The 13326-nt window shown below is 42.5% G+C and overlaps 1 protein-coding gene across 1 annotated transcript in view; it reads right to left on the bottom strand.

The window, feature by feature from the left end:
- IFT81 (intraflagellar transport 81) overlaps positions 1–12083 on the bottom strand; it is a 65683-nt gene extending 53600 nt beyond the window's left edge. Inside the window, exons 1-7 of the mRNA XM_056107153.1 lie at positions 11923–12083; positions 10723–10826; positions 8191–8371; positions 4686–4775; positions 2711–2776; positions 2296–2406; positions 729–813 (exon numbers count right to left, since the gene is read on the bottom strand). Of these exons, the coding sequence (XP_055963128.1) occupies positions 729–813; positions 2296–2406; positions 2711–2776; positions 4686–4775; positions 8191–8371; positions 10723–10826; positions 11923–12066 (781 nt within the window). The 5' untranslated portion in view covers positions 12067–12083. The remainder of the gene's footprint in view (positions 1–728; positions 814–2295; positions 2407–2710; positions 2777–4685; positions 4776–8190; positions 8372–10722; positions 10827–11922) is intronic.
- Between the last annotated feature and the right edge of the window lie 1243 nt (positions 12084–13326).

The raw sequence follows: 13326 nt of genomic DNA, 5'->3' as shown, positions 1-13326 counted from the left end.
CAGCGTCACTCTATAGGACATCTGAAGCAGCACATGGAGCATGATGAGCGCACAGAGGGACGGTGGTTACGCTCATCACATGTATTCTCACAGGAGCTTTGAGCAACTCTTCCAATTCACATGTCTCCCTTCTGATGAGCAAACACATTAAAATCTCCCAGGACAGGGACAGGGAAATAGCTCGAGTGGTAAGACACATGCCCACACGCACAAGGCCTGGCATACATCCCCCGAACCACTAGGGGAGGAGAGGTGTAATAAAAAAATCATTTAGCTGGCCTTGGCAATACAATCCTGGCTACTAGAACAATTCTCTGTACAAAGCAACTATGACAAAGAAGTTGAGGGAACAACTCAAAACAAGAAAAAGCATTCATTTCAAGGGTCCATATTTTAATTCTTTTTCTTTGTGGTCCTGGTTACAAAATAATAATTCACATTTTTCCATTCAACTTTTTCCGAACATCCATCCTCCGTACTTTATATAGTCACACTAGAGAGTAACTTTCATGAACCGTAGGCTCTGCCTATGTGCTGAATCAGAATTTCAAGGCCTCAGTGGAAAACTAAAGGTACCGACACTGAGAATTCTTCCACTCGTTAGGGACAACACCCCCAAACTCTGCGCTCTCACTTGATAATCCCCACTGGCTGACTGCTTTAAGGAAGAACACTAATTTAAATTAATATTCTCTGAGCATCAATATCATACTCTAATGTCTACTTACTTTCAGGCTTTGCATCTGCTGCGGCATGGCGCATACTTTTCAGCTGGTTCTGTACTCTTTGCAGTCTCTGTACTGCATGAAAAAGCTTTAAAACAGAATTAAACCCATTACCAATTTATTAGATTTAATCTCATAGCTTTGTCTATTGAAAACTACCACTCATACAGATAAACAAGGAAAAAGTGTGTCACATAATTATTACATAAAAGGAACAAATTAGAAAAATAAAGAAAACTTTTTTAAAAAGGGATTCAGAAGTTTAATTATCTCTTGAATCTGGTGATCAAGAAAAATATATGCAGAAGGCGTTTCTTATTAAAACTTGGTTTTCGGAGCTGGAGAGATAGCACAGCAGGGAGGGCGTTTGCCTTGCACGCGGCCGACCCGGGTTCGATCCCCAGCATCTCATATGGTCCCGTGAGCACCACCAGGAGTGATTCCTGAGTGCATAAGCCAGGAATAACCCCAGTGCATTGCCGGGTGTGACCCAAAAAGAAGAAAAAAAATTATAAAACTTGGTTTTCTTCATTCTAAGGCATGCTTGAATTTAGTGAACGATGTCTCAGAACAAAAAATGATGTGAAATAATCATTCAGGACCCATATTTTCTGTTGCATAGGAAATATGATGTGAAGTCAACTCCAAAGAGCCTGAATATCTGAACTGTCCTTGTAAGTAGTAAATCAAACTGATATGAAATATATTTTAATCACTAAGTCTATTCAGTTTTTATTCATTTGTTTGTTTATTGGGGGGAAATCACAACTGGCAATGCGCTGGGCTTATTCCTGGCTCTGTGCTCAGGGATCACTCCTGGCAGTGCATGGGGGAGCATATGGGATGTGGGCGATCAAACCCAGGCTGCCCATGCAAGGCAAGCTTCCTACCTGCTGTCTTATCTATCTCTCCAGCCCAACAGAACTAAATTATTTGTTTTTGGGCCACATCTGGCAATGCTCAGGGCTTCTTCTGGTTCTGTGCTCAGGGATCACTCCTGGTGGGCTTGGGGGACCACATGAGGTGCCAGGGATCAAACCTGGGCCAGAAACATGCAAGATAAATGCTCTGCACACTATACTGTTGCTCTAGCCCCCAGCAGCATTTTTTTTAACGGGTAATTTTCTTTCTTTAAGATAAAGTAGGGGGAAAAAGATGTGGAATGTGTGATTTTGGAGCCTTTTCATGATTTGCTTATTTGCCACAAGTAACATACACTGGACCCTGTGATCAAGAAACCGAAAAGATGTTCTAACTCCAGAATCTGAAGCTGCTATAGAGAAACAATAAAAGCCTAATTAATTATACTATTTCATTTTAGAATGAATGCTTCCTAAGGTTGAAACAACATGAATTAAACATAAGATAAAAGATGGTATACAGACACCTATAAACTAGGGACCCCAAAAGATGCCATTATTGTTGATGGTGGCACACAAAATACTGATGAAATTCCATCATGTTAACAAAAGGAAACATGAATTTATATAATTCTAATTCTTTCTTTACATTTGAATTAGGAGCAGAAACTATTTCTTTAATGCGAGAATATAAACTTTCACGCAGATACCTGATTCTTCTGTTCCTGTTTCTGTTGCACCAGAAATTCTTCTCTCTCTTTTTCAAGTCGAAGTTGCCTTGCTATTTTAAGCATTCGTTGATGATTCTGAACTGTCTCCACCTACAGTAACAGAATAAGTAGTACATGTTACTGTCAGACTGAAGACAGAAATGAGCAAGTCACGTGACTCAGACAGCCACTTATCATTTCCTTTCGGTAAACAGTACTCCCTAGGGATGACAGTAGGCTCTAAACTCCACAAGATTCTGGGCCACTGCCTAGCGAGATTTCCTTTCTGTCAACGTTATTTGAGCCCATGTTGGATATACACCCAGGCCTTGCTTAATCTTTATTTGCATTCCTAAATCTTCGCAAGTTCTTGGGAATTGAGGCCAAAGTCTGACAGCGCTAATTCTCGCCTTACCCTTTTCTTCAGGCGGTCTACTCTCTTAATGAGCTGATCCTTTTCTTCCTCCATTGCACTTATATCCTAAAAAAAGTAGTTAAGAAAACATTATCAGAAACAGAATTCTTTGGACTACAGAATTCAGATAAGGCTTTTATATGATTCTGCACAGATCATGTTTGACATTTAGAACTAGAGCATTAAGGAACAAAAGTCCTCTCTGGAGGAAGATTTTTTTCTAATGAAGAACCTCAGGGTTCTTTATGCAGGGGATTTATTTGGCAGATTAGTGTGTTCATCTAGAAAAGCAGCTAACCCTGGTGATGATGTAGCAAGGAAAAGCTGCTGACTAGCATATTCGCGTTATGATCCCAAATATGAGTATATGATTTTTCAAAAGTATTCTATAAAGGAAATTGTGCGGGTTTAAAAACATGAACAACTTGGGGCAGGAACAATAGTCCAGAGGGGAGGGCATTTGCCTTGCATGCAGCTGACGCAGGTTCCATTTCCAGCACCATTATGGTCCCCCAAGCATTGCTAGGTGTGGCCCAAAAATAAAACAAAAAAACCCCAACGAGGGGCTTGAGAGATAGCACAGCGGATAGGGCGTTTGCCTTGCACGTGGCCGACCGGGGTTCAATTCCCAGCATCCCATATGGTCCCCTGAGCACCGCCAGGAGTAACCCCTGTGCATCGCCAGGTGTGACCCAAAAATAGCAAAAAAAAAAAAAAAAAAAACAACGAACAACATGGAACTGGAGAGGTAAGGACAGCTAGTAGGGCACTTGCCTCACTGGCAGCCAACCAAGGTTTGAACCCCGGTACCCTACATGGTCACCTGAGCATCACCAGGAGTAACCTGAATGCAGAGCCAGGAGTAATCCCTGAGCAGTGCCAGATACAACCCAACCCCCACCCCCCATACACACACATAAAATTAAATAAATTTTTTTTAAAAACACATAAGTAATAGCTTCTAACATTCTATCTGCTGTTCTGAATACCACGTTCTACAAATTTTCCATCAAAAAATTTCTATTGAAGTGAAACAGATTTTATTTGGAGGTTTTGAAGGGGAGGAGAAAGAGAAAGTGGGAGAGAATGGGGAGTAAGGTGCTCAAGAGAGAACCCGGGCTTCTCCAAGGGCGGAGAAGCCCCTACACACACCCCAGCATTAGACATGAAAGTACTACATCTCAAGGGGAGACGTGGGTGCCACTTGTGCTCGGGAACCACATGTGCTCGGCCACGTGGGCACAAGCTGCACATGGACTTGGGCAGCATATGCGCCTCAAAATTATTTTTAAGGCTTTGGTAGTTTCAAGACACAAATTTATGCCTGCTTTTTTTCAATTAACCAATTCCCTAACTAAAAATAAAAGCATCATAAATAAACTACTTTCCATTTTCATTCATTTATTGCTCAGGGGTATCCGGCGGCAGTGCTGGCAGTCCTTGACTCTGTGGCCAGACCCTGAGCAGCCCTGATACTGATGAGTCACACGGAGCTGGGGGCCACCGGGGCAACACCCACTGATGCTTAGGAGCCATGGGGTGGCAGGGATCAAACATGAGGTCTTGAGCACACAAGGTATGTGCTACACCCATTTGACCTGAAGCCCCCTGTCCCTAAGTTACTTTATTTTTAACTAGTTTCATAGCTTGCTTTGCATACAAGCCACCTGGGCTCAATCCCCAGGAACCACCCCTGAACAGAGCTAGGAGTAAGCTTTGAGGACAGCTGGGTGTGGCCAAATCCCGACACCCCTGCCCCCGCCCCCTCACCCCCTCCACACAAATAAATAACAAAAATCATAAAGAATCATACTGGCTCGGTATAAGGCTCAGTGCAAAGCATTTGCCTCACATGTCTGAGGCCCTGGGTTCAATCCCTAGCACTGAGGGGGAGGGAAAATAAACTGTGAACTAACTACAACCAAAACTCGTAAATCTAACATTATTCAAGTAAAAAAATATTTCTTTTTTTTACCCTTCTTATTTCTGCTGTAGAAAATCCGGATGTCTTAAGCTGCTCACATTCTTTATGCAAAGTTTTAAAAGCTTCCATCAATTCTTCATACTAAAAAAAAAAATTAAAATCATTATAAACCAATGAATAAAACCAGTAGGCTTCTCCCCACCTCTTTTTTTTTGAGGTAGAGAGGCAGTGTGCTAGAGAGTGCTGGTAATTGAAACCAGGTCCTTCGATGTGAAGTAAGCTGTGTCCCCGGGCTTCTGTATACTTTCCTTAACCAGACTCTCTAAGAGTCATTACTTAAATCATAGTCGATCAGCATTACAGGTCCGTCAATAGATATGCGAGACACAAAAAGGCAGAAGCACGTAATCTGGCCACTAAATACTATTCCATAATATTCTGGTTCCTTTCCTGCCTCACACTCTCTATTCTAGCTAAGCTGAGCGGTATTCTAGTCCCTGCAACACTCTATTCCTTCATCTCCAGTGTACATACTCTACGATCCCTGCAGCCCAACACAGATCATTCTTACTCTTTAGGTGTCAGTGTAGAATACCATTTGCTTCAGAGAAACCTTCTCTATTCTATCATGATATGAGAGCACATGTCATACAAAATTACAACAGCATAGACACTTGTCCCCTTTTGCTATACAGGGAGCACCAGAAAGACAAGAATTGTCCATTGTGCACATTTGTGCATCCCTGGGGCCTAGCATATGCATAACCAAGTGTCTGATGAAAAGTACATGAATAAGTTAAAAAAAATTCATCACAACACAACACTTTTCCCGAATTTTAAGAAAGTGGACAATGATAGAAAAATTAATCTTTTTCTTAATTTATTATACATTTTAAATGAAGATCTCTACTAAATAGTTGAGGGCTAGAGCCACAGCAGAGCAGGTAGGGTGTTTACCTTGCACACAGCCGACCCGGGTTCAATTCCTTCGTCCCTCTTGGAGAGCCCAGCAAGCTACTGAAAGTATCCCGCCCGCATGGCAGAGCCTGGCAAGCTCCCTGTTGCATATTCAATATGCGAAAAACATATCGCATACAAACGACCTGGGCTCGTATGCAATATGTAAGACAAGTCTTACGATGGAGACACAATAGGAGGACAGTGCTACAGTGCTACAGTGCTACTAAATAATTAAATGCATAAGTCACTTTACAGATATACTTCAAATATGCTTCACAAACACATTTATCATCATTAATTCTTCCACTAATTAGCAGGAATATTAATAAAAACTACAAATAAGTTTCCAGCAGAGGAACTTTGAAAAAAAAAATTGATAGGAGAAAGGAAGAGAATTTTTTTTTTATTTTTTAAAGTTTTTGGGCCCTCCCAGTGAAGCTCTGGGGTTACTCCTGGCAGTGCCCAGAGGACTGTATAGAGCCCGGGCACTGAGCCAGGGTGCGGCACTGCAAGGAGCGCCTTACTGCTGTACTCTCTCTCCAGCCCCACCAGAGTCCATTACAATTTTGAGCCTGAATCCTTTCTTTCCGTAGTCTGATCAACAATGAATTTTGAAATTCCAGGACTAGGATTCAAACCAGCCAGAACACTCAATAGTCAAAAATGTTAAAACTGTTAAGTCCAAAATATTCTGCTGGGGAAAGTATACTGTTCCCTTAGACTTCAGGCCCTTTCTCGACCTTCTGTCTGACCCAGGTTCGATTCTTCAGCCCCTCTTGGAGAGCCCGGCAAGCTATCGAGAGTATCTCGCCTGCAGGGCAAAGCCTGGCAAGCTCCCCGGACATATTCGATATGCCAAACACAGTAACAGCAAGTCTCACAACAGAGACATTACTGGGCCTGCTGAAGCACACAGATGAACAACGGGAGGACAGTGCCACAGTGCCACAGTGCTGTCTGACCAGAAAGCCCTGGAGATCCCAAGGCGAGCTTCTTTCCTTACAGACTGTTCACACACACTTGCTTTGCCTGGCTTAAGGGCAATTTTTCCCTTTTGTCCTAAATGGATTCTTTCTGTTTATTTTTTGACCACACTGAACTGAGATCAGGGCTGACTGACTCTCGGCTCTCACTCAGGATCACTCCTGGGGGGCTCAAAGGACCATATTGGGTACCAGGGATCGAACCTGGTTCAGCCGCGTGCAAGGCAAGAGCCTTACCCTCTATACTCTCTCTCCAGCCCCTGTCCTAGAGTGATTCTTTTTCTTTTTTAAAAATTTTTGAAAAATTATTGAATCACCATGAGATAGTTACAAGCTTTCATGTTTGGGTTACAATCATACAATGACCAAATACCCATCCCTCCACCGGTGCACATTCCCACCATCAATATCTCCAGTATACCCCCTTTTCCCACCCTCCCCCCGCCTCTATGGCAGACAATATTCCCCATACTCTCTCTACTTTGGGGGATTACAGTTTGCAATACAGATACTGAGAGGTTATTATGTTTAGTCCTTTGTCCACTTTCAGCACACATCTCCCACCCGACTGATTCCTCCAAGTGTCATTTTCTTAGTGATCCCTTCTCCATTCCAGCTGCCTTCTCACCCCCCGCTCACGAGGCAGGCTTCCAGCTATGGGGCAATCTTCCTGGCCCTTGTATCTACTATCCTTAGGTGTCAGTCTCATGTTACGTTGTTTTATACTCCACAAATGAGTGCAGTCCTTCTATGTCTGTCCCTCTCTTTCTGACTCACTTCACTTAGCATGATATTCTCCATGTCTATCCACTTATAAACAAATTTCATGACTTCATCTCTCCTAATGGCTGCATCGTATTCCATTGTGTACATGTACCAAAGTTTCTTTAACCAGTCATCTGTTCTTGGCACTTGAGTTGCTTGCAGATTTGGCTATTGTGAACAGTGCTACAATGAATATACAAGTACAGATGCCCTAGAGTGATTCTTAGGAGCTTCCTTCCTCTCTGATTTGGAGGATAAAATGTAGCCACTAACTGATGAGCAAAGTATCTGCTTTTCCAAGTTCAATATCCTCTGTACTCACAATTCTTAAATAATCAATCATTCAAAATTCCCATTTTAGGATTTTTCCCCCCATCTACTTACTTCTACCATTTTGACAGTATTTCTGTTAAAAATATAATTATTTTATTTTAGTTTTTGGTATTAAGGATTGAATCCAGGGCCTCTGAACTACATCTGAGCTACCATCCAAGCCCTAAAAGGAAGTCTTTTTTTTTCTTTTGGGCAACATCCAGCAATGTCCAGGGGTTACTCCTGGCTCCGAACTCAGGAATTATTCCTGAGCTACATTCCGTGTATTCTGGGGACCACATGGAACGCCAGAAATCAAAGCCGGGTCAGCCGTGAGCAAGGCAACAAACTCACCCGCTGTGCTATTGCTCAGGTACCGCTAAGTCTTTTAATACATGATTACAGCTTAGGTAATCAATTCAGATTACATGATTAGATAATAACTATTTTCCCCCTTGGTGCCCCCTAGAACAGAGACAGCAAATAGATAAGATGTGTTAGAACGTGTGTATCCTGAAATCCATTGCAGAGAGTACCTGTTTATTGGTATCAGCTACAGTTTCATCCTGAAGAAACTCGCTTGGCACTTCAAGCTTTATTAAAAAACGAGCTAAATATGCTCTTTTCTTTAGTTCATTAGTTCTCTGAAGAAGCCAGTGGAGTACTGGGTAAATGACAGGTTTACTTCCGATCACCAGACCCTGACGAAAGGTACTCCTATGAAGAGAAAATAAACACACACATGCTAAAATAAAATCCAACTTATAAGCCCCCCTCTTCTTTCCATGACTACTCTGAAAAGCTAAAGCTGGAGGCTGGAGAGGCAGGATAGCAGGTAAGATGCCTGCCTTGCACACAGCTGGCCAGGCTCAATCCCAAAGCAGAGCCAGGAGTGATCCCTGAGCAAAAAGCACTATTGAGTGTGGCCCAAAAACCAAAACCCAAAGGAAACAAAAAAGGTAAAGCTGGTACCAGAGAGGTAATGCAATGGGCAGAGAGCATGCTCTGCATGTGGGTGGCCCAAGATTTATCCCTGGCACCACGTGGATCCCTGAGCACAGAGGTGGGAGTAGCTCCCCCAACTCCCCAGCACTGCTGGATGTGGCCCACAAAACAAAAAATAAAATAACTAAATAAAGATTTGATTTTAAAAAAGATGAAGCTGTCCAGAGCAATAGTACAGTGGATAGGGCGCTTGCTTTGCATGTGGCCAACCTGGGTTCGATTCCCATTATCCCATATGGTCCCTGAGCACCCCCAGGAGTGATTCCTGAGTGCAGAGCCAGGAGTAACCCCTGAGCAACACCGGGTGTGATCCAAATAAAACCTCCAAAAACAACAACAAAAATAAAGTAAAAAGAGATGAAGCAGGGGGTATGGTGTTGCCAGCAGGTCAACCTGTACCTATGGGGCGAGTGCATCAGCAGCCTGATAGCGCCTTCAGACTTCCAGATACCCCAAAATTGCTGCTGTGCCTCTGACCAGACCCCAACAACTTGGGACCAAGTTTACCAAGAAAGTAAACGGCTAAAAGTTAGGTATATGGGAGCCACACCCACAAACCACCTCCAGCTCAGCTATATAAGCTGACTTATTGGCCTTATTTCAGAGACTCATAAATCTCAAAAGAGATCAAAAGATGCAGTTAGGGACTGTAGCGCAGAGGTAGGCGGGAACCCGTGACTGAGATCTCCGGGACACTTGGATTGGAACTGGGCCTCCTCCCCCAGACCCCTCGTTTTCCAGTAGTTTGGCAGTCACACCCACAAACTTCCCCCAGCGCCATGTAATCTCATCAACAGCCAAGACCCAGAGACTATAAACTAAAGCTCTTGGAAGAGAGTGCCACAGAATCTCCTGACCCCGCACCAGGCTGTCCTGACTGGGGCACCTCGGAGGGGGGCAGGTTGAGTGGCCCTCCCCGCCCCAAGAAGAGCCCCGACAGCCAAAAACCTCCAGAACCCAACCACCACCATGCTCAAGGCCGCTCTCCACATGCTCAGACAACCTCTCCCAAGAGGGGCTGTGCCTCGCCCAAGAGGGCATGAACCTCACCAGAGAGTGGACCGACCAGAAAACCCAGGTATGCGGGCACCCGTGACTGAGATCTCCAAGTCCGCTAGGATTGGGAGTGGGCCTCCTCCCCCCAGCTTCCCAGTTTTCTAGTAGCTTGGCAGTCACATCCACAAACTGCCCCCTGGCACCATGTAATCTCATCAACAGCCCAGACCCAGGTACTATAAAAACTAAAGCTCCCAAAGAGAATAACACAGAATTTCCTGGACGTTATATTCTATCCATAACAAGCAATACAAAACAAGTCATCTAGCATTGCCTTTTCAGCAGGTTTGAATGGTGGTGACACTGGTGTCAAAATATCAAATGTAACCAAAGTAGAGAGTATGGGGTCTGCCACATAGGCAGGGGAAGGGTTGGAAAGGGGGTTGGGGGTATGCTGAGGGTTTTCGTGGTGGAAGATGTGCACCGGGGAAAGGATGGGTGTTTGATGATTATATGACCAAGGCTCAGACATGAAAGCTTTGTAATTGTATCTCACAGTGAATCAAAAAAAAGGGTGGGGGGAAATAATAATAAAATAATAAAATAAAATTAACATTCTGAATAAAAAAATAAAAAGTAATGTGGAGTTCATGTCCAATTCAATCAGCTTAACCAATGGCTGAATAAATAGCAGTACTCCTACATTATTAAAAAAAAAAAGAGACGAAGCATAAAAGTAGGCCCTCAATATGTCACTGAAAATACAGGACATGGGGTAGGGGAGGGTCTGCCTTCGTACTTATGTTACCTGACTAAGCAGGTGTAAGTTATTGGGATTTTTTTCCTTGGATGGCAGAAGAAAATAATTAACTTGCATGACATTTTTGATTAGGAAAAAAAAATGACCCACTTCAGACATGCATAAAATGGAACATTCAAGATTATTCTGCAACTCAGTGATTTAGGGATGGGAGACGAAGGATTGCCTAAAGAAACAGACTAGAGTCTATGAAGGTTTAGATATGGTGGCACAGTTTTAAGAAAACAACCTGTAACAAAATTCTTACATGTCCGTTGCATTTCCTGGAGGTTTGTATTTAAGGATACCAAGAAGGTTCAACATCCTCTTGGCTGTCTGCTCCGGCATCTCCTCTCTGATATCAATGACTTGCTAACAAATTAAAAAAAAAATGAAAAAATGGTCATTGTATATTGAACAAAGAACAGTATTTAAACTGACAAAACTGCTCTGCTAGAGTGTAACAGGCACCACAGTCTCTTCATAAAACATCAGTCCAGAGGCCTCCAGATTCCAAGGGAGGATGCATACATGTCAGATCAGAACTCTACTAAGAATATCACATTGAAAACCCCCAGGAGAAAAGGCCAGTATGTGAGAGACATGAGGTGACTTGCATATAACAAAACCTTTTGTAGAAGCATTTTCATTCCAGGACTAAATCTATTTATGTCTTAGAGAAATAATGTCTAAATAAGGTACACGTAGATAATTGTGCACTGGTCGAGAAACTTAAAAATCACTTGCTATTAGTAATGGAATGGAAAATGAGGTCCAGAGAGATTAATGATTTCCAAGGCCCATGGCAACTTGAGAGGCAGAAAGAGACTTTGCTGACATCCTTTTTACCACAGATGAAGAGAAAATTCTTGAGCCAGAGATAAAGTACAAGGGTTAAAGCACTTGTTTGTTTATTTTTGCATTACACCCAGCAATGCACAGGGGTTACTCCTGGCTCTGCACTCAGGAATTACTCCTGGCAGCACTCGGGGGACCATATGGGATGCTGCAAATCGAACCCAGATTGGTCATGTGCAAGGAAAACATCCTACCCACTGTGCTATCACTCCAGCCCCATTAAGGCACTTGTTCTGTGGGCAGCCAACCCCAGTTTGATCCCTGCAACCAAATGTGGGCCTTCAGGCACTGCATATGATCCTCTGGGCACCTCTAGGAGTGATTCCTAAGCACAGAGCTAGTCGTAAGCCCCGGGCACCACTGGATGTGACCGTAAAAAACAAATGAGGGGCTGGAAATAGCACAGCGGGTAGGGCATTTGCCTTGCACACAACCAACATGGCTGTCCCGGGTTCGAGTCCCAGCATCCCATATGGTCCCCCGAACACCTCCAGGAGTAATTCCTGAGTGCATGAGCAAGGTTTAACCCCTGAGCACCATGACCCAAAAAGCAAAACAAAAAACAAAAAACAAAACAAAAAAAAAATGAAAAAAAAAAAAAAACGCTTACCTTTGAGTCAATCTCAGCAAGAACATCATTGAGAACTTGTAATAGTTGCATAGGCTCCAAGGAATCAAAAGTGATTAAGTTATAATTCTTCTTAAAAGGCTCCTTATTAAGACTGTCCACAATGTATTTTATTTGGTCACTCATGGTTAGGTCTTATAACTTAAACTAGAAGAAAAATAGATGGAAAAACCCTTATTTTTAGCAATAATAAAGAGTTTTGTTTAAAAAAAATCAGTATTAATTTCATAGGAAGTAGGCAGGCAAAATACAATTCCATATGGCAGAAAGGCTATTTGTTGAAAGAAATCAAAGTACGAAGAATTTATTATGAAAGCTACAAGATATTAGAAAGTATTCCTAATATTTAATCCTTAATGTTTTTCTCTGTGTATCTGGTTTGAAAAACAACTGGATCAACATTGAGTTAACATAGACAAAATAAGCAACAAATCCCACCTTACACTATTATCATTCCCATTCAATGCTATAACTTCTATCCAGAGCTTGTTAGGCTGAAGGCAGCCTTCTAATAACTATGTACTTTGAGACAATAGTCCACGTAAACCCAAATTTACAGTTTCTTTTCTCTTTCTTTCTTTCTTTCTTTCTTTCTTTTCTTTCTTCCTTTCTTCTTTGACACGAGGCATGGAAGCCAAGCCCCCCTCCCCCACCCCAGACACGAGGCACTAAGCCACATTAAGCGACCTCTCTCTTCTGAGAATCAGACTGACAAACCTGAGCCCAGACTGGCCACACCCAACTGAATCTGAGAAGAAACTTCACACTTTGCTGCTGTTTCCTTCACCAGCACCCGGCTGATTTTTGCCCAGACCTGGGACCCCTCTCATTCAGGCCTTCAACTTCTCAGCCTTCAATGACAGACTCAAGTCTCCCGGTTGTCACCTGCCCCATTGCAGGTCAATTCTCACTGCCTGCAAAATATAATCCAAATTTCTTAGATTTCCAGACTTTAAAAGTTCAATTTCACCTTTTCCAATTTTTATTTCCAAATGGTTACCTTTCATCCTTTCAAATTTCAGTTGACTGAAATTGTCACTGCTCCTTAAATAGTTTTCCCCACCTCTGATTCAGTTAATGCTGTTTCCTCCACCTAGAATGTTGTTGTTCCTTTCCCAGTTTCCAAAACTACAAACGCTTTGTACATCTTTCAAGGCCTTCTTTTCAAATGCAGGTTTCTCCAGCTCTTCCTGCAGGTCTGGGGCATAAGAATAACAGTGCCTGCCCTCCAGCTGACCATGGTCTTATGGGCACTGCTTTCCCGGGACTGCTTTTCTATTTTGTACTATTACTGAAATATATTATATATATACTTATGTATTAAATTATATATAATATATAAGGTATATTATATATTAAATTATAACATATATTTAATATACTTTA

Source organism: Sorex fumeus, unplaced genomic scaffold (assembly GCF_029834395.1).
Source record: "Sorex fumeus unplaced genomic scaffold, SorFum_2.1 ptg000155l, whole genome shotgun sequence".
In the NCBI taxonomy this organism is placed as follows: Eukaryota; Metazoa; Chordata; class Mammalia; order Eulipotyphla; family Soricidae; genus Sorex; species Sorex fumeus.
The sequence above is the reverse complement of the archived record's forward strand: the minus strand, read 5'-3'. Positions and strand labels throughout refer to the sequence as shown.